This window comes from Cervus canadensis, chromosome 11, assembly GCF_019320065.1.
Source record: "Cervus canadensis isolate Bull #8, Minnesota chromosome 11, ASM1932006v1, whole genome shotgun sequence".
NCBI lineage: Eukaryota > Metazoa > Chordata > Mammalia > Artiodactyla > Cervidae > Cervus > Cervus canadensis.
In genome coordinates, this window is record NC_057396.1 from 70,005,510 (window position 1) to 70,029,662 (window position 24,153).

General features: G+C 59.4%; 3 protein-coding genes across 36 annotated transcripts in view; 1 reads left to right on the forward strand and 2 right to left on the reverse strand.

Moving 5' to 3' along the window:
• Nucleotides 1-727: 727 nt before the first annotated feature.
• On the reverse strand, nt 728-11,598 carry PEX16 (peroxisomal biogenesis factor 16). Of its 7 annotated transcripts, none has more exons than XM_043481038.1 (11): nt 11,253-11,598; nt 7,615-7,650; nt 6,707-6,783; nt 6,244-6,377; nt 6,004-6,104; nt 4,978-5,058; nt 4,709-4,837; nt 4,547-4,626; nt 4,301-4,420; nt 2,617-2,681; nt 731-2,165 (listed from the first exon to the last, which is right to left on the reverse strand). In XM_043481038.1, the coding sequence occupies exons 4-11, from the start codon at nt 6,315-6,317 to the stop codon at nt 1,904-1,906; spliced, it is 912 nt and encodes a 303-aa protein (XP_043336973.1). In that variant the 5' UTR covers nt 6,318-6,377; nt 6,707-6,783; nt 7,615-7,650; nt 11,253-11,598; the 3' UTR covers nt 731-1,903. The 7 variants fall into 7 exon arrangements, with proteins under 7 accessions (XP_043336970.1, XP_043336969.1, XP_043336974.1 ...); XM_043481037.1 differs by lacking the exon at nt 11,253-11,598 and adding an exon at nt 8,705-8,981; XM_043481033.1 differs by lacking the exon at nt 11,253-11,598 and adding an exon at nt 7,869-8,300 and having other exon boundaries at nt 740-2,165.
• Nucleotides 11,599-12,139: 541 nt separating this feature from the next.
• Nucleotides 12,140-17,938, forward strand: LARGE2 (LARGE xylosyl- and glucuronyltransferase 2). 3 transcript variants are annotated; one of them, XM_043481000.1, is made up of 15 exons: nt 12,140-12,292; nt 12,387-12,548; nt 12,645-12,757; nt 13,096-13,178; nt 13,358-13,481; nt 13,688-13,859; nt 13,986-14,090; nt 14,569-14,681; nt 14,752-14,877; nt 14,985-15,140; nt 15,281-15,441; nt 15,834-16,112; nt 16,278-16,427; nt 16,528-16,723; nt 17,145-17,938. In XM_043481000.1, exons 2-15 carry the CDS (start codon nt 12,449-12,451, stop codon nt 17,352-17,354), a joined length of 2,088 nt encoding a protein of 695 aa, XP_043336935.1. In that variant the 5' UTR covers nt 12,140-12,292; nt 12,387-12,448; the 3' UTR covers nt 17,355-17,938. The 3 variants fall into 3 exon arrangements, with proteins under 3 accessions (XP_043336935.1, XP_043336934.1, XP_043336936.1); XM_043480999.1 differs by having other exon boundaries at nt 12,387-12,757; XM_043481001.1 differs by lacking the exons at nt 12,140-12,292; nt 12,387-12,548 and having other exon boundaries at nt 12,656-12,761.
• PHF21A (PHD finger protein 21A) overlaps nt 17,786-24,153 on the reverse strand; it is a 187,715-nt gene continuing 181,347 nt past the window's right edge. For all 26 annotated transcript variants that reach the window (XM_043481027.1, XM_043481031.1, XM_043481024.1 and 23 more), the window contains one exon: nt 17,786-22,694. In XM_043481027.1, coding sequence (XP_043336962.1) covers nt 22,428-22,694 — 267 coding nt within the window. In that variant the 3' untranslated portion in view covers nt 17,786-22,427. The remainder of the gene's footprint in view (nt 22,695-24,153) is intronic.

Consider the following 24,153-nt stretch of genomic DNA (forward strand, 5'->3'; position numbering starts at 1 on the left):
TGGCGGGCCCTGTCCGAGGCTGACAGGGACTTCAGCTTAGTTGGCAAAGCCTGGGACCCGGGCCTCTCGAGTGTAAGCTTCCCAAGGGAAGGGACTACAGGATATCCAGTATTGGATGCCTGCTGGGTGCTCAGTAAATCCTGGATGAACGAATAAATGGAGCGTGATGCCCGGCCAGAGACTGAGTCTCTTCACAGGCTTGCGGCAAGTCTGTGTGGCCCTCTGCTTCCTGCCTGGCCCATGTTAGCTCAGTGTGGTCAGCAGAGGGAGGGACCCGGCTCCCTCCCTAGACACAACTGGCTCCCAGGAACCCCGCCTTAGCATCCTCTGCCCACTCTCCCCCCGCCCTCCGCCAGGAACCACAAGTTCAGACACTCTGGCTCCTCCTGACTCCAAACCCCTCATTTCCTTGCCTCCGAGATGCCACCCTCTTCCTTTGTATCCACAACCAGTCCCCAAGGCCTGGTTGGCTTACCCCCCACCCCTCCTGCTACTGCCTTAACTTGGCCCTATCCACGGCTATAGGCCTCCGCCCGCAGCGTCCTGCTGCACCTTCCTCCTCCCCTGCCCACAGGCCCCCTGCCCCGGCACTGAGATGCGGTTTCAAACAGGTCCCTCCCCACCACCTGAGACATTCCTTGCCAGACCACCCCGGCCTTGCCTGGGAGGCGATGGCCTGGTGGCTCCCGCCCTGCCCGCCCCCTCGAGCCGCCGCCTCTGCTCGGGCTCTCTCCCAGCGCAGCGGGGGCGTCACACCACTGCAGCAACTACCTGTGCTGTGTTTGCGCACACAGCCTCCACCTCCTGTCTGCCTGCTGAAAACAGATGAAGTCTCAGCAGTTTGGAAGCCGGCTTGAGCGGAGGGCTCCCTGAGCAGGGCGCCCTCCGGCTGGTGCGGACAGGCAGGCAGTCTGGCCACGACCCACACACACTTCCACCTACTGCAGCGGCCCGGCGCACGGAGGCATCCACACACCTGTCTCCTCCACTGTTGAGTGAGGGCAGCGAGCCGGGCCTGACTCACTTCCACGCACAGCACGGGGCCCAGAGCACACTCCCTAACAGATGCCCAGCCATGCTGGTTCAGACGACCCAAGGCAGCGGGTCTCGAGTGGTGACCACTCAGGGCCTCCACCCCCTGGCCCGGAACCAGGACGGGGCTGCTCAGAGGCACGTGGGGAAAGCGGTCAGGGACAGCCGGCCCATCCCAGGGTGTCTGGGAGCAGCAGAGGTACCGCTGACAGCTGATGGAGTGCTCTCAGAACCTGAGGGGCTGCCCGACCGGCTAGAAGCTCCAGCCGGAGCATGTGGTCTGCTCACAGCACGGAGGCAGCAGAGACAGAGGGAAGGGGGAGGCCGAGCAGAAAGACTGCAGCCGCCGAGCCCCAATCCCTGCACGGTGCCTCCAGGAAGACCACGGGGGAGACACCGGCTCGTGCCCCGTGAACCCACACCCGGCCGCTCCCAGCCCTGGCAACCTTACTGCTGCCCAGGGTCGGCCGCAGCGCTGGCTGGGGCCCAACGTTCCCTTCCCACAGGAGAAGGCCTTCTGCCCTCGAGCAGAGGTCAGGGCTTGAGGGGCCCCTCTGCACTGGGGCAGGCCCACCAGCACCAGGCTCCACCACGGAGCGGCTGCCAGGCGTCAGGCTCCGGCAGGGCGTGGGTCGGAAGACACAGGGGCAGCTGGCATCTACTGTCTGGGTTCAGCCTTGCTGGTCGTCAACAGGGACCGACGAGACAAGCGGCATTTACTCTCGCAGCTGCTGCGGCAAACAGCTTCCCATGCTCGTGAGGTGGGACTCCAGCTTTCCAGGCTGGAGAAGCCCGTGCCCCAGTCCTAGCAGGGGCTTCCTGGCCAGTAACGAGGTGCGACGTGTGCTCAGGATGCGGAGTCGAGAGGGAATTAGGGGAGCTCTAGTGGAGACCAGGGCTGTGTGTGGAGCCCAGCCAGGGTGTGAGAGCCGGGCGCGCTCCGGGCGGTGGGCATGGAGCAGTCACAGGCGTGGACGCTGCCAGAGTCAGGTTTATTAGGGCAGAGGGGCCCAGGGGACGTGAAGGGCTGAGGCACCCCCTGCCCCTCCCCACACCCCACTTGCGGAATGTCCATCAGCCCCAACTGTAGAAATAAATTTTCTGCCAGTTGGGCAAGTAATCCATGAGCGGCCCTGCAATGACAGAGGGGAGCAAGTTCAGGGCTGAGGGCCAGACTCCAACCCAGCTCTTCCCAGGGCCCTCCTGAGGCTCCCGTCCGCCTGGCCGGACCCCCGCCCTCCCACCTCCCCCGCCAGCGTCAGCAGCCATCTCTGGCCGTGTTTACAGACAAAGAGTTTCAAGCTCAGAGCTGTCACACAGCTGGCCCGCTGTCCATGTGGACAGCCCCGGCCCAGGGCCTCTCTGCTGAGGGGCCTCTCCAAATGGCCAGCAGGCTCCACTCCCCCATATGGTCCCCGCCCAGCAAAGCTGGTGTCACGTCACTCAAGGAGCTTCACCCACCCAAGCTGACCTCATGGCTCCCTCTCCCAACTGTGCCAAGAGTCAAATTACAAGGGGATACAGGAAGCCGGGCCACACATAAGCTCCGTGACAGTAATTATCACGCCCTCGCCCCACGCTTACTTGTGACCAGACCAATGCCTGGGATGTGGTCTGCCAGGAGCTGGAGTAGAAAGAGGATCTTGGCCCTGCAACAAAGGAGTAGCCTGAGTAGGGGGTTTGGGTTCCTGCAAATCCAGGAGCAGCAAACCTCTGCTGACCACCTGACTAAAGGCAGTGCATCCCAGGAGCCAGAGTCACCATGTGGATCAGAGACATCCTCAAGGACAGAAGGACAAGGGCTCTGGTCCAGCCGTCCCCAACCACATGGCCTGGGAAGGTCACACCTCAGCCCACAACTGGGAGGCAGCCCAGTGCCAGAGACTATATTGTCTGACAATAAAAAGGGGGAAGGAAAATTCTCTTTTCCCAGACTATATTCCAGAGGTCCTTGGCATCCTGCTCCCTGTCCTCTGGGGTCGGGATCTGAGCCCTCCTCAGTCTGGGCCACTGCTCTAAGGGTGCTGGGCTGGTCAGGTCGGCAGGAAAACAAGCCAGACTGGAGGCCTACAGCCTGGGAAGCTGCCTCTGCAATCAGTTAATCCTCAATTCAGAGCAATGCTGGGGCTACAAGGTTTCCTCCGTAGAGTGCAAGCTGTCTGTAGGCAAAGGTCACGATCCACAAAAGTCTCCAGAGCATTCTCTCTGGAGTGTGGAAAAGGATTTGGCTTTAGAACCTTGTGAGATTTCAAACTCATCTGAAAATAGAAACTGCCAGGCAGTTATTTTCACTGAGGTGATTATTAAATCTGACCTAAGCTTACTTTCTACCAACTCAGAAAATAAACAGAAGTTGTGTGTACAGAATGTTAAGTATAATTCCTATGATCACTCCAGCCTTTAAAGCAGTGTACCTGTTATGACCTGGACAGAATGGGTCCCGGGAGCCTCCAGCCTTTCTCACAGCCCCAATTGCAGTATAGGGACCCCTGCTCAAATCTCGGTCTGACCTTAGGTGACCCCTTTGGGAGACTTGGCCCAGAGTCACCCCTGACTCACCCCCAGCAGGCCTCTCTGTGGCTAGGAGCTCTGGACCCTCTCAGGAGATGGATGGAGGGCTGGGCTAGCAGGGACAGGCCAGGAGAGAACATGGACATGGGAACTGGCTCTGCCACTGGCTGGCTGGGTGGCTTCATTTCAGCTGCCCAGCCTTTTTGAACTTAAGTGTCTCCTGTGAGAAGTGGGGAATATCCCAACTCTTTAGGAAAGTGGGCAAGCAAGCTGAGGACAGAGAAAGTTCACGCCCACGGTCCCCGGTGCCCTGCCCTCACCTGCCAACAACAGCTTAAGCAGCACACTGGGCAGACAGCCCCAAGAAATCAGGAGTGACCACACCCAGGGTGAAGTGAAGTCGCTCAGTCGTGTCCGACTCTTTGCGACCCCATGGGCTGTAGCCTGCCAGGCTCCTCCGTCCATGGGATTTTCCAGGCAAGAATACTGGAGTAGGGTGCCATTTCCTTCTCCAGGGGATCTTCCCAACCCAGGGGTCAACCCAGGTCTCCCGCATTGTAGGCAGATGCTTTTACCGTCTGGGCCACCAGGGAAGTCACACCCAGGGTAGCACACGGCAAGTGTTCAGTGAACCCAGATCGGGGAAGGAGAGAGGGAGGGAGGGGGGAGTGAACAGGCGTGGGGACCCCGGAGCCGGGCCCGCGTCCCCCACTCCGCCCCGCGGAGGCCGGGCCTGCCGGGCCGGGCCAGTCCTCACTCGGAGAAGCGGTCGTAGAACGGGGAGCGCAGCAGGTAGTAGAGCAGCAGGGTGGTCCGGCGCCGCAGCTCCAGCCGCTCCCTCCGGGTCAGGCCCTTCCTGTCGCTCAGGAGGCTCAGGCTGCGGGGAGGGGACAAGGTTCGGGCCAGCGACAGGAGCGCAGGGACCCTGCCTGCCCGGGTGAGGCTGGGCCTGTGGCACAAAGCCGGACAGAGGGAATGGGGCCCCCAGGCAGGCCCGGCTCACCTGGTCACATCCACGACACCAGACAGGAGCCAGGGTGTCCACGACCGCTGACCCCAGAGGCCCAGGCTGAGCACTGCCGGCCACGGCGTTAAGGATGTCTCTGGCACACGGCCCGCCCTGCCTGCCCCCGTCTATCGCGACCCGGGCCTGGGCTAAGGATACAGTGCAGCAGGGGCCGGGCGATATACAAGGACTCGGCGATGGTCTCCTGCAGCCCCAGCGGGGTGGGGGTGACACCCAGCTCCTCGCGCTGCTGCGGGGCCCCCCAGTGCCTCGAGTGCAGGGACGGAGCTAGAACACAAGGGCGGCAGGTGAGCGGCCGGGCCCAAGGGCCGGGGCAGGGGGAGGGCAGGCAGTGACGGAAGCCAGGCCCTCAGGCCCACGCTGACCTCAGCACCAAGGTGTCTCGTCCAGCTGCCTCCCACACTTACTATTCTGGAGGGTTCGCACTACCCGGTTTGACCGCTTCCCCACATATGACTGCTCCTGGCTGCCAGCGCTGTGGTCACCATCTGACGGGAATAGATAAAAGGTCGTATTGTCAGAGGGACACGCTTCTACCAGAGCCTACAAGTGAATGCACATGCAGTGAACGCTCATGGGCCAAGAGGAGGATGGATAAACCTGTACTAAGGCAGCAGCGGAGTCAAGGACACCACTGCAGAGACTGTGCCTGGGACCTGTTCATAGCGGGGAGCATTCTGCAGCCCTTCCCAACCTGGGGAAAGGCCAGCATCACCTGTGCAGATGTACCAGCTAAGAATTAAGGCCTCCCAGGCACTGGAACAAGAAGGGGGACCTGTGGTCCATGGGGACCACAGCACAGAAGGGGCTGTATCTGGATTTGCCCAGTGGTCCAGCAGTTAAGACTCCATGCTTCCACTGCAGGGGGTGCGGGTCCCACCCCTGGTCAGCGAACTAAGATCCCATAGGCCATGTGGTGCAGCCAATAAACAAAAATTTTTAAGAAGGAGGGGGATGGCGTATCTCCTGTGTGCTTTGCTTTCAACATGATCATGAAAACAGAAGCAAAGACCTGCCCGCAACTCAAAGTCAAGGGGGTAAGACCCAGAGGCCAACAGCTGGTGGGCCCAAAGCCCTAAAGCGGTACATCTGCTGGGTACCCTGCCTCCTGAGGCCGTGCTCTTGATACAGAGCCAGGCCCAGAGACAAGGCTGGCAAGAGCCCTGCTTCCTCCTGATGCTCTGTCCCCTCTTCCCGCAGCCCACAAAAATGACTGAGGACTCTGACGTCAGAAGTCCTGAGTATAAGCTCTGATTGGCCTCTGACCTCATCATTCTTTCTCTTCTCTAACATGCCAATAAAGGCTGATGAGGACAAAACGAGTTGATGGGGAGAGGTGTGCTCCGAGGTGACAGTGCTGTATTCATGTAGGTCAGCTCTCATCTACCAATCAGCCCGTGCCCCGTTCCACTCCAGAGTGGGCAAGCACTTACCCTGGGACTGTGCCTGGGTCTCCCTGTCCAGTGGAACAATGGGGGGTGAGGTCTGGAGGCCAGCCTTGAACCAGATCAGCAGGAACATCCGAAGTACAGCCCTGGGTTGGGAGTACGGCAGGGCTGGGGAAGCGGGAGGTGGCTAGGCGGCAGGGGTCCGGGGTGCTCTGCTGAATACCGTCGGTACATCTGGTCTCAGTGACCCCCACCCCAGGCCGGCCCTCCACGGTCCCAACATACTTGGCCAGCTGGATGAGGGCGATGACGAGCCAACGTCCTACTTCACCCCACACCTTGGTGGCCCCCATCTCCATGAACACCTCCACACACTCCAGCACGCTCAGCCATGTCAGCAGCTTCTGGTGGGACAGGGACTGCAAGAACCCCAGGCCAAGAGGTCAGGAGGCCCCCCTGGTTTCAGCCCCTCCCCCAGAGGACACTTCTGATAGGAGTCTAGATGTTCCTCTTCCCAAGATTAAATGCATAAGCCTGAGGTCTCCTGCTGGGACAGGCGACTCTACCCTGTGAAAGCCAGTCTCTTCACCTGATAAGGGGACATGAACACCTGGACTCGTCACAGGTGGATGCAGCCATGTCTCGTACTCTACGAGACCATAACACGTGCTCCAAACCCGGGTTAGTGGTTACTCTTTTGTTCCTAAGCCCCGTGCTTCTGGCCCTCAGTTCCTGGCACAATTCTTACCACGGGTAATTTTTTCCGAAGTTCCTTGCGTAGGATTCCGTCATTGAGCAGCACCAGCAGGTTAGAGGCAGAGTACACTGAGGGGCAGAGAGTGGCCCTGAGAGGCTGGCTCTGCAGCCTCCACCCCCTCCTTCTCCCCAGAGCAGCAGGGATCACCTATCACCTGCTGCACTCAGCCACCCACACATACTATGTGGAAACAATACGTCTTGCCACCCACTTCCTCAGAGCTCTCCACTCCCCCCAAACGACCTCTTGTGTGAGCAGCTAGAACAAGAAAGGCTGGTTTGATCTCTATGACATACCAACTACTGCCCTGCTGAATAGCACTGGTTATCCAGCAGCCCAGAACTGCCCATCATGCTCCAAAGAGACATGGGAGGTGCAGTCACCTCCTGGCCTTTGCTCTCTCTGCAGCCTGTCCCTGAAATTCTATTCCATCCCTACCTTTTAAAACCCATCTCATCCTTTCGGAACCTGCGCCTCCTGTACTGACTGGGTAAACACCCCTGAGGCAGTTACAGTCTGGGCATTCTGGAATTTGGGAGACTGGGATTTGAATCCTGGTTGAGGCCTTCGGTGGCTATTCCTTAACCTCATTTAAACTTCTGTTCCCTCAACTGGACAAGGAGGACAATAACAGTACCCGCTTCATGTGACTGTAGGGAAGACTACCGGAGCAAAGGCAGAAGTGGCGCTTGGCTCAGCCTCCTGACCAGGCAAGGTCCCCAGACATCTCTCTTAACTATGGCGGGGAGGGGGGCATACGCGACGGCCTAGGACCGTGGACGCTGGACCCCTGTCTGATTCAATCACAGAACTGGATGATCTAACGGGAAATCTAGGAAGCCCTCGGAGAAGCCCTCCTCCACCCTCTCGCCCCCAACCCACCCCAGAGCCCGGCTCACCCAGCTCTGACAGCTCGTGCGAATCGGCGAAACGACCTGGGGAGAAGGCACAGAAGGAGGCGTCGGTGAGAGTCTGCCTCTTCCTGCTGCTTCGGGTCCCCGGACATCCCCTCCCTATGCCCTAACGGGAACCTGGAAGGAACGCCTCAGGCACAGCGATCACTACTCAGGCTCCGCAGGGAAGGGGCGGGGGGGAGGCAGGTGGGGTCAGAGGTCAGAGACCCGAAGGGATGGGTCAAAGGTCAGGGTGGCACCTGCCAGCAGGTAACTGAGGCCGCGCACTGCCGTCTCCAGCTGGGCCGTGGCAGCCGGGTGACGAGTCACGTACTCCTGGTAGCGGAGGCCCAGGAGCCGCAGCTTCTCCATCCTACCCTCAGAACCGACAGACCCACGGACCGACAGCGCGACTGGCTACGGGGCCCTGCTTCCTGCGCCCTCCTTCCTGCTTCCGGCGCTAGGCCCGCCTCTGTGCTCCTTAACTTCCGCGGGCCAGAAGGATGGTGACGCGAAGAGCCGTTGAAGCACCCTTCACCCCATTTCTTAAATCACCTCCCACCAGGGTATCGTTAAATAACAGCGGGCCTAATCCCGCCCTCCCAAATTCCTTCAGGTCATTGGTTCACACGCTCTCCGCCCCCGACCCGACGGCCCCAACCGGCTCTTCCGCCTTCCGGGTTTGCTGTCTTGCACCTGCGCAGTTACAGCTCCGGGAAAAAGCTCCCGCGGCAGCCTGAGCAGTTAACTCTGGAGTAGGGATCAGGAGCCTTTCCAATAGAACGCCGAGAGGCTCGAACGGGAGGCCTGGCTTATAAAGGGCTGGGAGGCAGCGCCCAGAGAGGAGCCTCCTCCATCAGATTTGGGGGGGTGGGGAGCGCGGGGACAGCCTAAGGGCAATCGGACTGCGTGCAGGCGCGCGTCTGGCCCGTTGCCTTGTCGCCTGACTTCTCCCAGAGGTAGTGCTGGGGAAACTGAGGCAGCGAGGAGTCCAGCCTCCCACGCAGTCAAGATCCCCCTGGCCAGCATCGTTAGTGCCCCGGCTCCCACACGGAGCATATCCTCCCTCCCCCCGCCCTCCCGCCAAGTCGCGCACCTGAACTCCCATCTTCACGGAGAAAACCCTGGCCTGGGCTTCTGCTCTCCGCTCGGGGTGACCTTAATTAGGATTTTCCCTTCTCTGGGCCTCGGGTTTCCCCATCTGTAAAATGGTTAGAGGGCAGACGGGCTTCTTGAACTCGGGGTCAATTTCACAGCGCTTTTTGGCCTTCCGGTGCATCTTCCAGCTCTCAGCTGCTTCCCAAGAAATGAGAGCTTCTCCAGGGAATCTCTTCCCAAACGGGGCAGCCTCCCTGGAAGGAAAGGGCGGTGGGAGAGGAGCGGCCAGAGGTGGAGGGAACGGATGCGCGGAAGAGGCGGCCGCCGATTGGCTGTGGGAAAATGGGCGGGGCAGGGCTGGGGCCCGCGGGGCTGCGCCGTTGGGACCAGGGCAGCAGGTTTATGGCACTCTGAGACTAGTACAGTATTTTACTTAATCCCCTCCACCAGATATTATCTCCACAAGAGGAAAGGATCCGCTTAAGAACGCCCCGTCAAGATTGGAATCCTGGTCTAGTCTGACCACAGAATCCAGGCATTTTAACACACCTCACCAAGAAACCACAACCCATCTCTGAGCTGCCTCCCTAAGTCTCCTCCCCAGCTTAGTTTTCTTTTTTTTTTAGATGGGGGATCTAACTGCCCGCCCTGCCCTGCCAGGGAATGAAGAGGCAGGGAGATGTGTCTAGGGCCTCAAGAGTGGCAAACCTCCTGGGGAACAGAAGAGGTGGACATGGGCATCATCTACATTGTTTTTCACCACCTCCTGGGTGCCAGGCTCACTCATACTTAACTCCTCCTAGCAACTTGGCCAGATTGGTATGAACTCCGTTTCACAGATGGGGAATAAGAGGCCCAAGGAGGGGAAGGGACTTGTCTTAGGTCACACAGCATGGCACTGGCCAAAGAGACCACAGCGAGGGTCTCCTGTGATAGGGTCCTCTCTCCTACTGCCCACAGCTCAGCCAGAGCAGCGACTGTTGAGGCTGCTTGGTCATGAATCAAGTTAGCAACTGGGATTAAGACCAGGGCTCAGGGCATGTGATATGGGGCTCTTCCTTCCTTCCTCCCTACATCCCCACGGTCTTAATGAACTTGTTCGCCAAACCTCATCAGCAGTACTCTCGCCCCTGTATCTGAGGCTAGAGACGCAGAGTGAGGAAGGGGAAGTGTGGAAGGCAGAGTGAGAGTGAGGAAGGGGACTGTGTGGGGTTTCCTTGGCATTCCCAGGGCTAGTGGTTCCTGTGCTTCTGCGGAGGGAGAGGGGCATGGGAGACAGAGGAGCATGCCCCCCCACCCCTACCCTTGGACAGACTATAAGGGACACTGGGGCTGGAGGCCGTTTCTCTTCCCTCCCTCAGGCCAAGGAAGGGATCAGGAGCTCAGCCAGGTTGGCAGCAGCACAGCGGCCTGAATTTCCTCTCCAGATCTTGTGCCTCATCAGGTCCCAGAGACAAAGAGGGTCGTGTGTAAGGGAGGCACCCAGGGCAGCCCCGCCCTCCTGGGCCCCTGCCTGAATTTGGTCACCTGGGCTGGGCTTTGAAGGGCCTTTGGGCAAGTTGGACCTGATCCTGTCTCCTTCACTCTGGCCCGAACCAAGGGGAAGACAGCTAGACCAGTCCAACAGGTATACTGAGGTGGACACTGAAGCCCAGAGAAGGGGCCTTGGTGGTCTAAGGTCACATAGAAAAGTCCTGGGTAGAGCTGGGTCAAATGATGTCTCTGGCCTAGAAGACCAGCACTCTTTCATATGCCTATACCTATCTCCCTTTCTCCCTCCACACCCCAGAAGAATTTCTTGGAGGCCCAGCAAGGATCTCAGCACCTCAATATCCCCCTGAGTGATACTTTGAGTGAGGGGAAGGGCCAGTACCGTGAGTGACTACCATCATTCTGCAGACCGAGCTCCCTGCACAGACTCCCTGGTCAGGCCCTCACAGGGTACCCTATTTACTCCCCCGCAGTCTCTGCTGAGGGGGCTGGGGAGGGATTCACTCACCACTCATCCCAGCTCTAGGCTAGAAATGAGGCTCGGGGGACTGAAGGTTCGAAGCTCCAGACACATCAGTGGACTCTACCTCCCTTCGTCTCTCAATTCCCAGATGTATGAGGAGCCGCATCAGTCTCCATAGTAACCACTGCCCCTGGCCTCCAAAGGCCCAAAGCCAGCCCTTCCTTGCAGAACCCCCATTTCCCAGAGAAAGGCATCCTGGCCTCACAGAGCAGGGAGACTTGAGGCGAGGGGGGTGGTCTCAGGCTGGGCTGCTCTGCCACAACTTCTTCTCAGGCAGGGGCCTCTCAGACCCTCACTTGTTACAGCTGGAAGTTGGGCTGAAGGACACTGCCTGGACCCCTTCCTTTCCAGGTCACACTGCAGCCCATCCGTGTTCAGCTCACGCTCACAGGCCCTGGTCGGGTGCTAGAGGCCCAGTCCGATGAGCAGCTACCTTGCAGGGGAGACACAAGCTATAAACAAGTCAGTGAGGTCTCCTTGCGAGAAGAACGAGGAAAACAACAAACCAAGGAATGTGGAAGGAGAGGCCTACCTTGTGAGAATCTGATAGAATCCAGGAGCAGGAACCTCAAGGGCAGGTGCTGGGACAGGAAACCCTTAGGGAGGAGCAGCACGCTGCCCTGCCGGGTAGAGCCTCAGGAGGGTGTTCTAACAGGTCACTTCAGCTCTGCAGGGAGAACCCAGCCTGTTTCACAGGACTGACTGAGGGTTGATTGTTGCGAGGCTGGGGAACCTCAGCACAGGGCCTAGAGCAGAGGACAGGCACTCCGGCTCCATCAACGGTGATGGGTTGTTGGCGGCCTGGAGCGGACCCCCCCACACACCCCCATCCCTCCAGGGCAGGAGAAGACAGATCCAGGCTCGGGGCCTGGCACAACCACGACGGTCTAGGCAAGGGCTGGGGATTCCCGGCGCTGCCCAGCAGGCCCCTGGCCAGCTCCTGGGCGGAAGGCGACTTTCACAAGGCGGTTTTCTGCCGCCAGGCCACCTGCACCGAGTTGGGGGTGGAGCAGACCCAGAGGAAAGCTGGGACTCCAGGTGCTCTGCGGCTCCCGGGCGGGTCTTGGCCGCCAGCCCCGCCTCCGCCCCCAGAGCAGGTGTCCCGACCCCACCCCCCAGCCCCCACCCCTCCAGGCCCTTCCTTCTAGCCCAGTCCCCTCTCCCTAATTCTGGCTATTCCTTTGATCCTAGGCCTGGGGACCCTGCCCCTCTCGCAGGGGAAGGTTCACGGAGCAGGGAAGAGGGGGATGGGCTCAAAGCAGGTAGTTTCGTACTGGTCCTTCACGGGTGGCTGCCTCCGAGCCCTCCGGCCACCCTGAGGGTTCCCGCATTTCCTTCCCGGGTGTAGGGGCTCCTGGTAGCGGGGCGGGGCAGCCCTCCCCTCCCCCTCCCCCCCAGGGGGGTCTCCCCGCCCCTTCGGACTCAGCCGAGCGGAGGTGAAACCTGAACCCAGGTTGGGGGCGGGGCTGGCTCCTGCTCGGACGGGGCTGGCCCGCGCCTCCACCTCCCCTTTCCTGCTCCCCAGCCAGCTTCTGAGAGAGTAAGGTTGGGGATCCCACGCCCCTGGAGCAGGTGAGGTGGCGACTCAACGGCGGGAGACAAGACCGGGTGGCCGTCGGGCCCCGCCGCCCAGGGCTGACTTCGCCTCTCCCTCCCTGGTCCACAGGGCCTGCGATGGAGGCCACAGCCCGGGGTCGCGCCCCGCCGTGAGGACCGCTGCCCGCAGCCATGCTGCTCCGAGGGCGCCCCCGGGCGCTGGGGGCCGCAGCGTTGCTGCTGCTGCTCCTGCTACTGATCGGCTTCTTCCTGTTCGGCGGGGACCCGGACTGTGAGCTAGGCAGCGAGCGGGAGGCGAGGCGGGGGGAGGGTGGCGGGGGTGACCCGGGATCCGTACCCGGCTCGCCAACGCCACGTGTACCTTCAGACGGGCGGCTGCAGCCTCGGGGGGCCGCTGCCTTCGATGGAGTCCCGCCGGCAGACCCCGGGGGCCACAACCGCTCGGACTGCATTCCGCCGCCGCCGCCGCCCAAGTGCGAGGTAGGTAGGTGCGCACGGCCCCTGGCGGTGGGAATGCCAGGGTCCCCCCGCGCCCCCAAGCCGAGGGACCTGGACACCTGTGGGAATCCCAACACCTGGTGTCGGCTCTGACACTGACCAGCCAGCCGGGGGCGCCTCGGGTTCACACCTGCCCTCCTCCTGGCCCCGGCCTCCCCATTTGGGAAATGAGGGGGGTGTACCCCAGCTCCGTGGAGCCCCCCCTCCACACTCCGGCCTAGCTCCGATGCCAGGTGGGGCTATACACTGCCCTAGGCCCGGTCAACCCAACCCCAGGTCCTTCCCGTCTGGAGTCCACTGACCTGCTGTCCCCTCCCCAGCTCTTGCAGGTGGCCATCGTCTGTGCAGGACATAACTCCAGCAGAGATGTCGTCACCCTGGTGAAGTCCCTGCTGTTCTACAGGTACAGCCAGGAGTGTCCCTTTCCTCCCTGGAAGGAGGCCGTAAGAATACCCTGAGCTGGGCAGGGAGAAGCTCGTGATAGCAATCGGTGCTTCCTCTTCTGAGCCCCTCGGGGCAGGGCTCCTTCCCTTGTAGTTCCTTCTGGGGCCCATCAGCTTTCCTCCCTTGTTCTTCCTGAAGGAAAAATCCACTGCACCTTCACCTGGTGACCGATGCCGTGGCCAGGAACATCCTGGAGATGCTCTTTCACACATGGATGGTGCCTGCGGTCCAGATCAGCTTCTACAATGCTGACGAGCTCAAGGCAGGAGCCCCAGCCCTTCTGCCCGCCTCGTTCCTCCCAGGGTTGTGGGGATCAGTGGGAGGGCAGGTTAGAGCTGTCTGGGACCCGGTCCCATCACATCTACTGAAGCACCAATCCTTCACCCTCCTGGGTACGTCACCCCGAGTATGTTCCGACACTGGTAAGCCCTTCTCTTGCGGGCTCACGCCCTGTGCTTCCACCCACAGCCCCAGGTCTCCTGGATCCCCAACAAGCACTACTCTGGCCTCTATGGGCTAATGAAGCTAGTGCTGCCCAGTGCCCTACCCCCCGACCTGGCCCGTGTCATTGTCCTGGACACAGATGTCACCTTTGCCTCCGACATTGCAGAACTCTGGGCACTCTTTGCTCACTTTTCTGGTGAGAGGTCTGGGACCCCACCCCAGTCAGCCCCCTTCCCTGGCCCGTCCAGGCCTCCCTGTGGCCTAGCCCTGAGCTGAGGTCCAGTGGCAGCCTCAGACAGCTCCCTCGTGCCCTCCCTCCCAGACAAGCAAGCGATTGGTCTCGTGGAGAACCAAAGCGACTGGTACCTCGGCAACCTCTGGAGGAATCACAGGCCCTGGCCTGCCTTGGGCCGGGGATTTAACACAGGTGGGGACAGTGTGGGGGTTGCGGGGAGAGGCAGGAGGGCAGCCACTGATCCTTGGGCCCCTGGGGCTGGTTAGGGCATAGAATGTTTGAGAGGCCCCCAAGAATTGTTCTGTAGAAAGAACACTGGGAGAAGAGCCAGAAATCACAGTTCCCACCTGGGCTAATGATGCTAGATGCCTTTGGCCAAGTCACTTGATTCCGCTGAGCCTCAGTTTTCTCATCCATTAAATGGGGGTCATTTCCCCAGCCCTGGGATCACTCAATCTAAGAAGATGGTTGTGGGGGTGCTTTGTAAACTGTGCTTTGCCTCCCCTTCACCCCGAAGAGGGTTAGTTGTGGACACGGCTAGTCCACACTCATGTCTGAGCAGTCAGAAAATATGAACACTGCACAAAAACAAGCATTTGGAAGACACCTTCAGGAGCCTTGGCCCCAGGAGCTGGTCATGTGGGCATGACAGCCTCTCCCCCCTGAGCAGGCGTGATACTCCTACGGCTGGACCGGCTTCGGCAGGCTGGCTGGGAGCAGATGTGGAAGCTGACGGCCACCCGGGAGCTCCTCACCCTGCCCGCCACCTCGCTGGCCGACCAGGTCTGGGGGCTCCGGAGGGCGGTGGGGGCGGGCTCTGGGCCGAGGTGTGACGGCGACCGTCTCTGCCCAGGACATCTTCAACGCTGTCATCAAGGAACACCCGTGGCTGGTGCGACCCCTGCCCTGCATATGGAACGTGCAGCTGTCAGACCACACGCTGGCTGAGCGCTGCTACTCTGAGGCGTCTGACCTCAAGGTGAGCCGCGTGGGGGCGCTGAGCGGTGGCGGTGGGCTCCCATGGGGATTCCTGCTCCCAGCTCCCGTCCCCCCTCGCCCCCCCTCCCATTCCCTCCCTGATCCCAGGTGATCCACTGGAACTCACCAAAGAAGCTTCGCGTGAAGAATAAGCACGTGGAATCCTTCCGCAACCTCTACCTGACTTTCCTGGAGTATGATGGCAACCTGCTGCGGAGAGAGCTCTTTGGGTGCCCCTGCCCGCCCCCTCCTGGGGCCGAGCAGGTGAGAGGGAGTCACCTTCCCTTCCCTTTCCTCGGGGAGGCTCTGCACCCCCTCCCTCCTGCTCCGGTGGAACCTGGCCTTGTCTGGGGCTTGTCTGCCTGCCCACCCAGCCCGTCCTCCTCTCCCCGACGACCCCCCAGCTGCAGCAGGCCCTGGCACAGCTGGAGGAGCAGGACACCTGCTTTGAGTTCCGGCAGCAGCAGCTCACCGTGCACCGCGTGCACATCACCTTCCTGCCGCACAAGCCGCCGCCTGCCCAGCCCCGCGACGTCACCCTGGTGGCCCAGCTCTCCATGGAGCGGTGAGGGAGCCGAGGGCAGTCCCGGGGGCACGGTGCGCGGTCTGGGAGTTTCAAGAGGAGGGTTCCACTTGGTGGAAGGGAGAGCTCTTACTGCCTGATGCTTGAGGAGTTCCAGGAGCTGGAAACACCGGAGAGATGGCAGAAGGAGCTCAGGCTGTGGGGATCACCCACATGTCGGGAAACTGCCCTCCGTCGCTGTGGAACTGTGGGCAAAGCTTAGTATCTCTGGCCCTCAGTTTTCTCATCTGTCAAATGAGAAAGTACCCACCTTGTGGGCTGGCTGTGAAGATGAAATAAGAACAGTTCGCAAAGTGCTTGGAAGGGGCTCAGCAAGCCACTGGAGGGGGCTGTCCGCACGCCCTCCCCTGGACTGACCACCCCCCTCACCCCAGGCTGCAGATGCTGGAAGCCCTGTGCAGGCACTGGCCGGGCCCCATGAGCCTGGCCTTGTACCTGACAGACGCAGAGGCCCAGCAGTTCCTGCGTTTCGTGGAGACCTCGGCGGTGCTCTCTGCCCGGCAGGACGTGGCCTACCACGTGATGTACCGGGAGGGCTCCCTCCACCCCATCAACCAGCTCCGCAACGTGGCCCTGGCCCAGGCCCTCACGCCCTACGTCTTCCTCAGCGACATCGACTTCCTGCCCGCCCACTCCCTCTACGACTACCTCAGGTGGGCCGGGCGGGTGTGGACGGGGTCGGGGGCACCCGTGGGCCCTGGCTGGGCACCCCTGCTCCTTCCTGGCCTGCAGCGTCCGCGCCCCGAGAGCCCCCGGGCCCAGTGCTGGAGGCAGAGCCCCCCCAGTGCCCTGCGGTTCACGGCGTGCTCCCTCCTCAGGGCCTCCATCGAGCAGCTGGAGCTGGGCGGCAGGCGGAAGGCGGCCCTGGTGGTGCCCGCGTTCGAGACCCTGCACTACCGCTTCCGCTTCCCCAGTTCCAAAGCCGAACTGCTGACCTTGCTGGACGCCGGGTCTCTCTACACTTTCAGGTGGGAGAGGCCACTGGCCTAGCCCCGCCCAGCGCTGCAGTTCCCCACACCGACCCCATCAGCCTCAGACTGGCCCCCGCCCTGCCCTGCCCCTGCACAGGTACCACGAGTGGCCCCAGGGCCACGCGCCCACAGACTACGCCCGCTGGCGGGAGGCCCAGGCCCCGTACCGAGTGCAGTGGGAAGTTGACTACGAGCCCTACGTGGTGGTGCCACGTGACTGTCCCCGCTACGATCCCCGCTTCGTGGGCTTTGGCTGGAACAAGGTGGCCCACATCATAGAGCTGGACGCACAGGTGAGGGGCGCCCTGCTGTCTCCAGCCTTGATCTGAGACTACCTCGAGGCCCAGCGAGGGTTGCCCCGGGGGGCTCAGGGGTAAAGAAACCCACCTGCCAGTGCAGGAGACACAGGTCCGATCCCTGAGTCAGGAAGATTCCCCTGGAGCAGGAAAGGGCAACCCACTCCAGTGTTCTTGCCTGGGAAGGCCCATGGACAGAGGAGCCCGGCGGGCTCCAGTCTGTGGGTTCACAAAAAGAGTCAGACGTGACTTAGCGACTGAACAGCAGGCCCAAGGACCTCACTATCCAGGGGCACACCATACCGTGAAGGGCCCTCTGCAGAACTCAAGTCTCTGACTTTGGATGAACCTGCTCCCCACGCCCCAGAGCTGCCCCGCTCCCCCAGCCTATGCAGTGACTGTCCCCTGCCCTCCCCAGGAATACGAGCTCCTGGTGCTGCCGGAGGCCTTCACCATCCACCTGCCGCACACCCCAAGCCTTGACATCACTCGCTTCCGCTCCAACCCCACCTATCGTGACTGCCTCCGGGCCCTCAAGGACGAGTTCCACCAGGACTTGTCCCGCCACTACGGGGCTGCTGCCCTCAAATACCTCACTGCCCTGCAGCAGCCCCGAGGCCCCACCTGACCTCGCGGCTACCCGCCGTCTTCGCTGTGGCTCTCACACACACTCCCTGCCGACCACAGGAGCAGCCCTGCCGCCACCCCGCCCTCCCTGCTATTTAAATTATTTAAGGTCTCCGGGGAGGGGCTGTGGGGGACACCTGTGCGGTGAGGCCTGGGGCCCCCCGTGTGCGGCTGCTGGTCGGGTGGGTCTAGTGTTCCTCGGCCCCAGCTGGTTTGGGGCTGGTTCCTACATCCTCTCAACCGTAACATCCCTTTTTCCGTTAAGTTTTAACAGCTCCTTTCCATGTTCCTCTTGGTTTGGGGCATGAGCCAGTCAGTAAGCCTGGGGAGGTGCTGCTGGCAGGAGTCCAGCGACGGGGCCCTCCCTGGAGGCCGGGACTGGAGCGTGTGCCTCCTGTCCACCCTCCCCTGCCGCAAACCCAACACCATGAGTCTGAGAGGCTTTATTTGGCTTTATTTAGTAAAATGTTAAAATAAATAAATACAAATTGATCAGCTGCTCTGTATCCCCCCCCACCCCCTCAAAACAAAACTCAAACAAACAAAAACAAAAACTTTGAAGCACAAAACTCCAAATACAAGTTCTACCAAGACTGAAATCACAAAGGGCTTGGACAAGAGACAGGTTGGGAGCTGGCTGGCACTTTTCTGCTCAGAGCTCACTGACCTCCGGCGGTCCTGCCTGACTGCAGCGTACCCTGGGCTGAGGACCCAGCAACAGCGGAGAGAGGGACAGGGGCCAGAGGCTGCTGTGGGGCTGGTGGAGTCCTCGGAACAAGAGCCTCTGCGGGCGGAGAGTGAAGAGACGTTGTGAGCCCTGCTCTTCCTTGACAAGGGCTATTTTCAGGAGCTCCACCGGGGCTCTCTAAATAGGAAAACCCTCCAGTTCTTCCCCTTTACCCTGGTGGGAGGGTCACCCTTCACCTCCTAGAAAGGAGCTGACACTGAGGATTGCTCTAAGCCGGAGAGAACAGGTCTCCTGTTTCCTGCCAAGGGTGCCCAGCTGAGGGGTGGGGGTGAGGTCCACGGTCTTCTTTTTCACACAGAGTAAGGTCACCTCCATCCAACAAAAGCCACGCAATCTGGAGAACCCAGGGACTGGAAGACGTACCTGGGCCCCCATTCTCCCTCCTACCAAAAAGCCTTCTTCCCCTGGGGTAAAAGTCTCCTAAATTAAGCCCTTTGGATAAATGAGAAAGACTAAACCCTAAAAGGGAATGTAGGGAGGAAACTGCTATGAGTGTGCTGTGTGGGTCGTCGTGGTTCGGGATGAGAGCCCAGCAAGGCTCTGCTGGCCCCAGGAGTAGGTGGCAGAGACGGCTGGAGAGGCGACCGCGCACACAGAGACTGCAGTGAGCTGCAAACGCGGTCGCCCTCACGGGAGAGGCGTGGGGCGAGGAAGCGCGCCCCACTCACACGCCCGGTTGAGCCTGAGCCAAGAAGCCACAGGGACCAGCAGGCCAGCAGAGACACTGGGCGCTGGGTGCCAGCCGGAGGCCACCATGGCCAGGGTACAGGCCCCACACAGGTTAAGGCCCGTGAGGGGCTGTCTCGAGCGGGGCCTCCCTGGCCCAGTAAGGAAGGAAGCAAGCAGAACTCTGGATTAGCTCAGCAGAGGTGAGACAAGACCCAGCAGGCTCTGCAAGAAAAAGGGAGCTGCAGGCCACACTGGCAAGACCGTGAGCAGGGAAGATGACAGCAACATGACCTCACTGCCTCCAGGGCGCGTCACCGTGGCTGCGGGCCTGACAGAGGCCTCTTGATCCAGCCCAAGTGGTCAGCTGGATCAGTCCCAGTCCCTGACCAGCCGCTCCCCTGGCCTCTGAAGTGGCCGCAAGCCGGCTGCCCTTGGACGTGCCTGTCAGTGGCTACATCCGGACATGGGGAAAAGCAGCGGAGAGGAAGAGCGAGGTGGGGCGGTCATGAAGGTGTGTCTCGGGTGGTCACAGGGACCCTCGGGTCTGGAGGGACGGGGAGGCTCTTCTCTTGGCAGGACAGTGGAGGAGGAGGACACGGGTGACTAGGGCCTTTTCTCTGCAGTGAGGGGAGTTTGGGGATTTGAATCCAGAATGCGGGTTTGGGGGCAGGGCTGCAGTTTTTCACTCAGTCATCCTAGCTGACTAGCACAACGGCTTCCATCTGAACTTGAGAAGAATCGCACCCCAACCTTAGGCAAGGTCAGAGAGTGCCTGCTCACAGCAGCCTGCAAAACCCTGGTGTAAGTTCCTGGCCCAGCCACCCACCCCTGAGAATCCCCAGGGGGATCCTTCCTGAGCAAAGGCCTCTTCTTTCAAGAAGACAGGTATTAAGCGGCCACCTCCTGTTTCTGGGCCCAGACAAGTCCGATGGGAGGGCTCCAAGACAGGGCGCACAGCCCGCCTCTGGGCTCTGAAGCCCTGCCAACCATTCCTCCAACGAGTCCAGGCATCTCCCAACGCTCCCTGACTAGACATAGCACCTTGGTTTTTGCCTGAGCAGAGGGAGTGCCTTTCTTTCCCCCTCGGGCAACCCTGCAGCCACGCCCTGACTCTCAAGAGGCCGGTGCAGCCCCCTCCTCATCCCCTCTTCTAACAAACATCCCGGGAAGAGGAACGAAGACGGTTGGTAGAGAAGAGACACATTTTACGTGAAAAGGACTGCTCTGTGGCAGTCGCCTTCAGGGTCCATCTCTGTCTCTCCCAACCGCACTAGGTGAAGGAGAGATGACTGGTCCATTCCTGCCCCCTCCTAGACTCTGGCCCTTATTGGACATGGGGCAGACTTGGGGGAGATGCTCTGGGAGTGCCTGGGCACAGAGTCTCTGCCTCTCTCCTGAGGCCAGATGTGTGCCGTGGGCAAAGGTCTCCAGCAGGAGTGCACACATGACAAAAATTTATTTCCCACAAGGCAAAAATGACAGAAATGGTCCGAGCCTCTCAGAACCCTGGTTTTCTCAAGAAGGCGACAGGCCAGGCCAAGGCAAGCACAGCGTTCTAGCCAAAGGTCACCCAGGAAGCTTGTGGGTGGGCAAAGGGGGGTAAGACTCCCATCGCCAGTGCCTGGAGCCAGCAGGCAGAGAAAGCGGCTGGAGATGCAGACCGCTCTTCAAAGGCGTGCAGACAAAGGCCGCCCAGGGACTCCCTCGTCTCAGAGACACCCTGTCCCCTCAAGACATCTCACTCCCTCATCCTCTCTAAGCACCAAGGGCCGATGCAGCCAGCCTGCTCCCTGCACCCTTCAAAGCTGGGCTGTGTGGGCACCAGTGAGCTTCACTGGCCACTCCCTTCAAAGCTGTCCCCCAGGCACTCGAAATGCTGGTGGCTGAAAGACCAAGAGCAGCACCAAAGGAAGGATCTGATTTAGGCACCAGCCTTTTGCTCCAGCAAAACCCGAGGAGACGAGAAGCAGGGCCCTGACACCATCCGCGCTCCGTGTGGGCTCCAGAAACAGGAGCTCCGCTCCCTGCACCAAGCAGGGAGGACAGTCTTTTCCGAGGAGGGGAGGATGGTGGGAGAGCTCTGCCCCTGCCTTTCAGGGCTGCAGCCGTCCGGAGGACAGAAATCACGGGGACTAGCCCACCAGTCTTGAGACACAAACACAGCAAAATGTCATCATGATCAGCAGGTTCTGTGCTAAAAAATTATAACTACACAGCATTTTCTCCAGTTCTGACACCTTTTTAATAGAAATCACTGTTTTTAGGAAACAAATAGCACTTTTGTAATTTTTTTTTTTACAATGTTTCTTACCTTGATCTTAATTTAAGTAACACTAGGAAGACCTCAATATCTTTTATTTTCCTTTTTAATTAAAAAAAAAAAGTTGTTGTTGTTTTGTTTTTTTTTCCCCAGATACAAAGATTTTTGCCCTTGCATAAAAAAACAGTGCCCCGAACGATGACACAAAGGACTCACACAGACTCACTGGACCTCACTGACACTATGATTCCTATTCTACCATGCAAGGTCTCGACTACCCTTAATTGGACTGTCAGCCTGAAAAACAGCTTTTCTATTCCTTATTTTAGTTTTTGTTACCAAAAAAGTAAAATAAACAACAAAATAAAACTTTTTTTTTAAAAGAAAAAAAAAACAAAAACAAAAATTAAAAAAAAAAGAGAGAAAAGAAACATCTCCATTCGATTCACACACACCTGGGTCGCGTGCTGCTTCGCTCAGGATCTTCTCTTCTTATAAATATAGAAAAGGGATGGAGCTTGTTTTCAAGTAAAATCACTGATCCACCGTTTTTCCTTTCTCGACACACACACACACACCCTTCTTCCCTGCCCCGGGCAAGGGCCACCTGAGGCCTGGTTCTGCTTGTTCTTGGAGAGGGAAGGTAACCGGCTCACCCATGGGGATGGCACCAATTTGCCAAAGCAGGGAAGGAACTTGGGGAGCATGGGGGTGCCCACAGTCGGGAGCGGGGTGCTCCGGAGAAGAACCGGGCGGCTGGTTCTTGGTGTCCATCGCTCCCGGCACGGTGCCCACTCCAGACACTATGAAATACTGCTTATTCGGTACGCTCTTCCCACCCCGGCTCCCTCCCACCCCCTCCCCCACCCCTCCTCTGGGCACTGGGGTTGGTGAAATCTCCGTTTCCTCTTTTTGGTTTTATAGTGGTGAGAGTTTAGAACAGGAAAGCCCACACACTCTTTGGACTTGTCTCCTCTACCTAAACGAGCGGCTCGGCAAACCAGGATCTGAAACCTGCTCTCCTCCGTTCGCCCGGCCCTGCTCCCCACCCGACAAAACAAAACAAACCCTCGTGGCTGTGGAGGCTGCTGCAGGCACACACTGGTGTATAATAGAGAGAGTAAATATATTATTTCACTTGGCATGGTGCTGGCAAAGAACCTCCAGCTGGCACTATTTCATGTAACATGGTCCAATCTTTGCATGTACACACAGAAGAAGAAGGATCAATTGGCAAACTCTGGTGCCACCTGGCACAAGCATCTTCTCTCTCTCTGGAACCAAAGAACCAAAAGAATTCTGTACTTCCCAGAAGAAACCCGGCTTGGCTTTGCTAGAGTCTTCAGGGTTCTGCTCTCCTTGCGCCGGGATCTCGTGGCTTCTCCTAGCGGGCTCTGTTATTTAGTCTCTTCCCCCGGGTTACAGTTCGCTGTGCAGCTCTGGGAGGAGGAGGAGGGTGGGGAGGGGGCCGGCGTGGAGGTGCTGGCGTTGGCAGGGGGGGTGCAGTCCGGGCCGTTGGAGAGGGCCCCCACAGTGGCCTCAGAGTCTACAGGTTTGGAGAGGTCGATGCCGTGGATGAGGCGGATCAGCTGTTTTACCTTCTCCAGGGAGCTGTGCATCTCCTTCTGCCGGGCCAGGATGGTGTTCTTCATTTCCATGCATTTCTGCAGCCAATGAGAAGGGCAGTGGCACTGAGCCTCTGACTGTCCTGACAGGCCCGGCAGCCCTCTCCAGACACAAGAATCCCTGCTGGCTAGGGTGCAGCCCTACACCTTGTTCTGCTCCACCTCGAGCGGGTGCTGCTACCCGAGGGAAGGAGGAGGCCCAAGAGGCGAGAGAGAGGGAGCAAGTGAGTGGTTTCAAAGCCCACTTCGTGACACTAGGATTTACAGCCAAACATGAATTACCACTATCATACTGCAAAATAAAAAGCATTAAAAAAAAAATGGCTCTCACAGCTGAGCTGAAGCTGGTTTGAGCAGGTGTGGGTACGCCTCTACCTTGCTAATATGCCAATAGGCTCTGGACTGGGCTGAGCTTTCCAGGATAGACACAAGCCAGTGGTATCTGGATTCAGTTTGAGGGCCTACTGAAGACCACTGGGACAGTAGGATTTTAGAGGCAGGGCCCTAAGGCGGGATAGTCAGTGATATTTAGGAGACTCAAAGACTGCAGCCAAGAGAAGGCCTTCTGCTCCGTCATAGACAGGTAGCCTTTGGCCATGTTGTATGAGGACAGGAGGAGAAGGGGACGACAGAGGATGAGATGGTTGGATGGCATCACCGACTCAATGGACATGAGTTTGGGTAAACTCCGGGAGTTGGTAATGGACAGGGAGGCCCGGTGTGCTGCAGTTCATGGGGTACAAAGAGTTGGACACAACTGAGCGACTGAACTGAACTGAACTGATGAGGCCTCCCACACCTGCTGGCTTCTGTTCTAGGCAGGGAAAGTGATGTGAAACCTGCCAGCCACAATGGGCAGTACAGTGAGGAAGGACAGCAAGACTGCCACCAAGTCCAGGGCACCACCTGGCATCCACGAGGGCTGGGGCCACCTCACTGCAACAAGGGGACCTACTCAGTGGAAAAGAAAGCCTGCTCCAGTCAGGAGGAGCCTCTGAATCCCTGCAGCAAACACAGCCCTCCTTCCCACCTGGTCAGCCAGGCTGGGCGGTGTTTAATTCCAGTACTCATCTCCAGAAAGCACTCCTTCTCGGGCTGCACCGGGGACCCTAGAGAGGCGATCAGCAGGGCGTGGGAGAGGGGACAGGAGGGAAGGCCCTCCCCACAGGCCCACTAGCTAGCTAGAGCGACTGGGGAGAGTTACACACGGGACCTGGTCTGTTCAGGCGGCTCCACACTCTTCCCAGCACGCTCAGGAGCTCACGGGGGTGCTGGCTATGCTCCTGTAGCTGCTACTTGACCTCTTCAAGTAGCAGAGAAAATCTGGAGACGGATAATCTCTCAGATCAAAGCCAAGAGGATGCTCCAGAGCTTGGCTCAGGAATCATGTACCAACTGGCCCCCTGTACCTGAGGACCAGACTCTGACTGGAGGCAAACTGCAACCGCCTAAGGCAGCAGTGTCAATACGCTGAGGGAATGCATCAGCCCGTGACAGC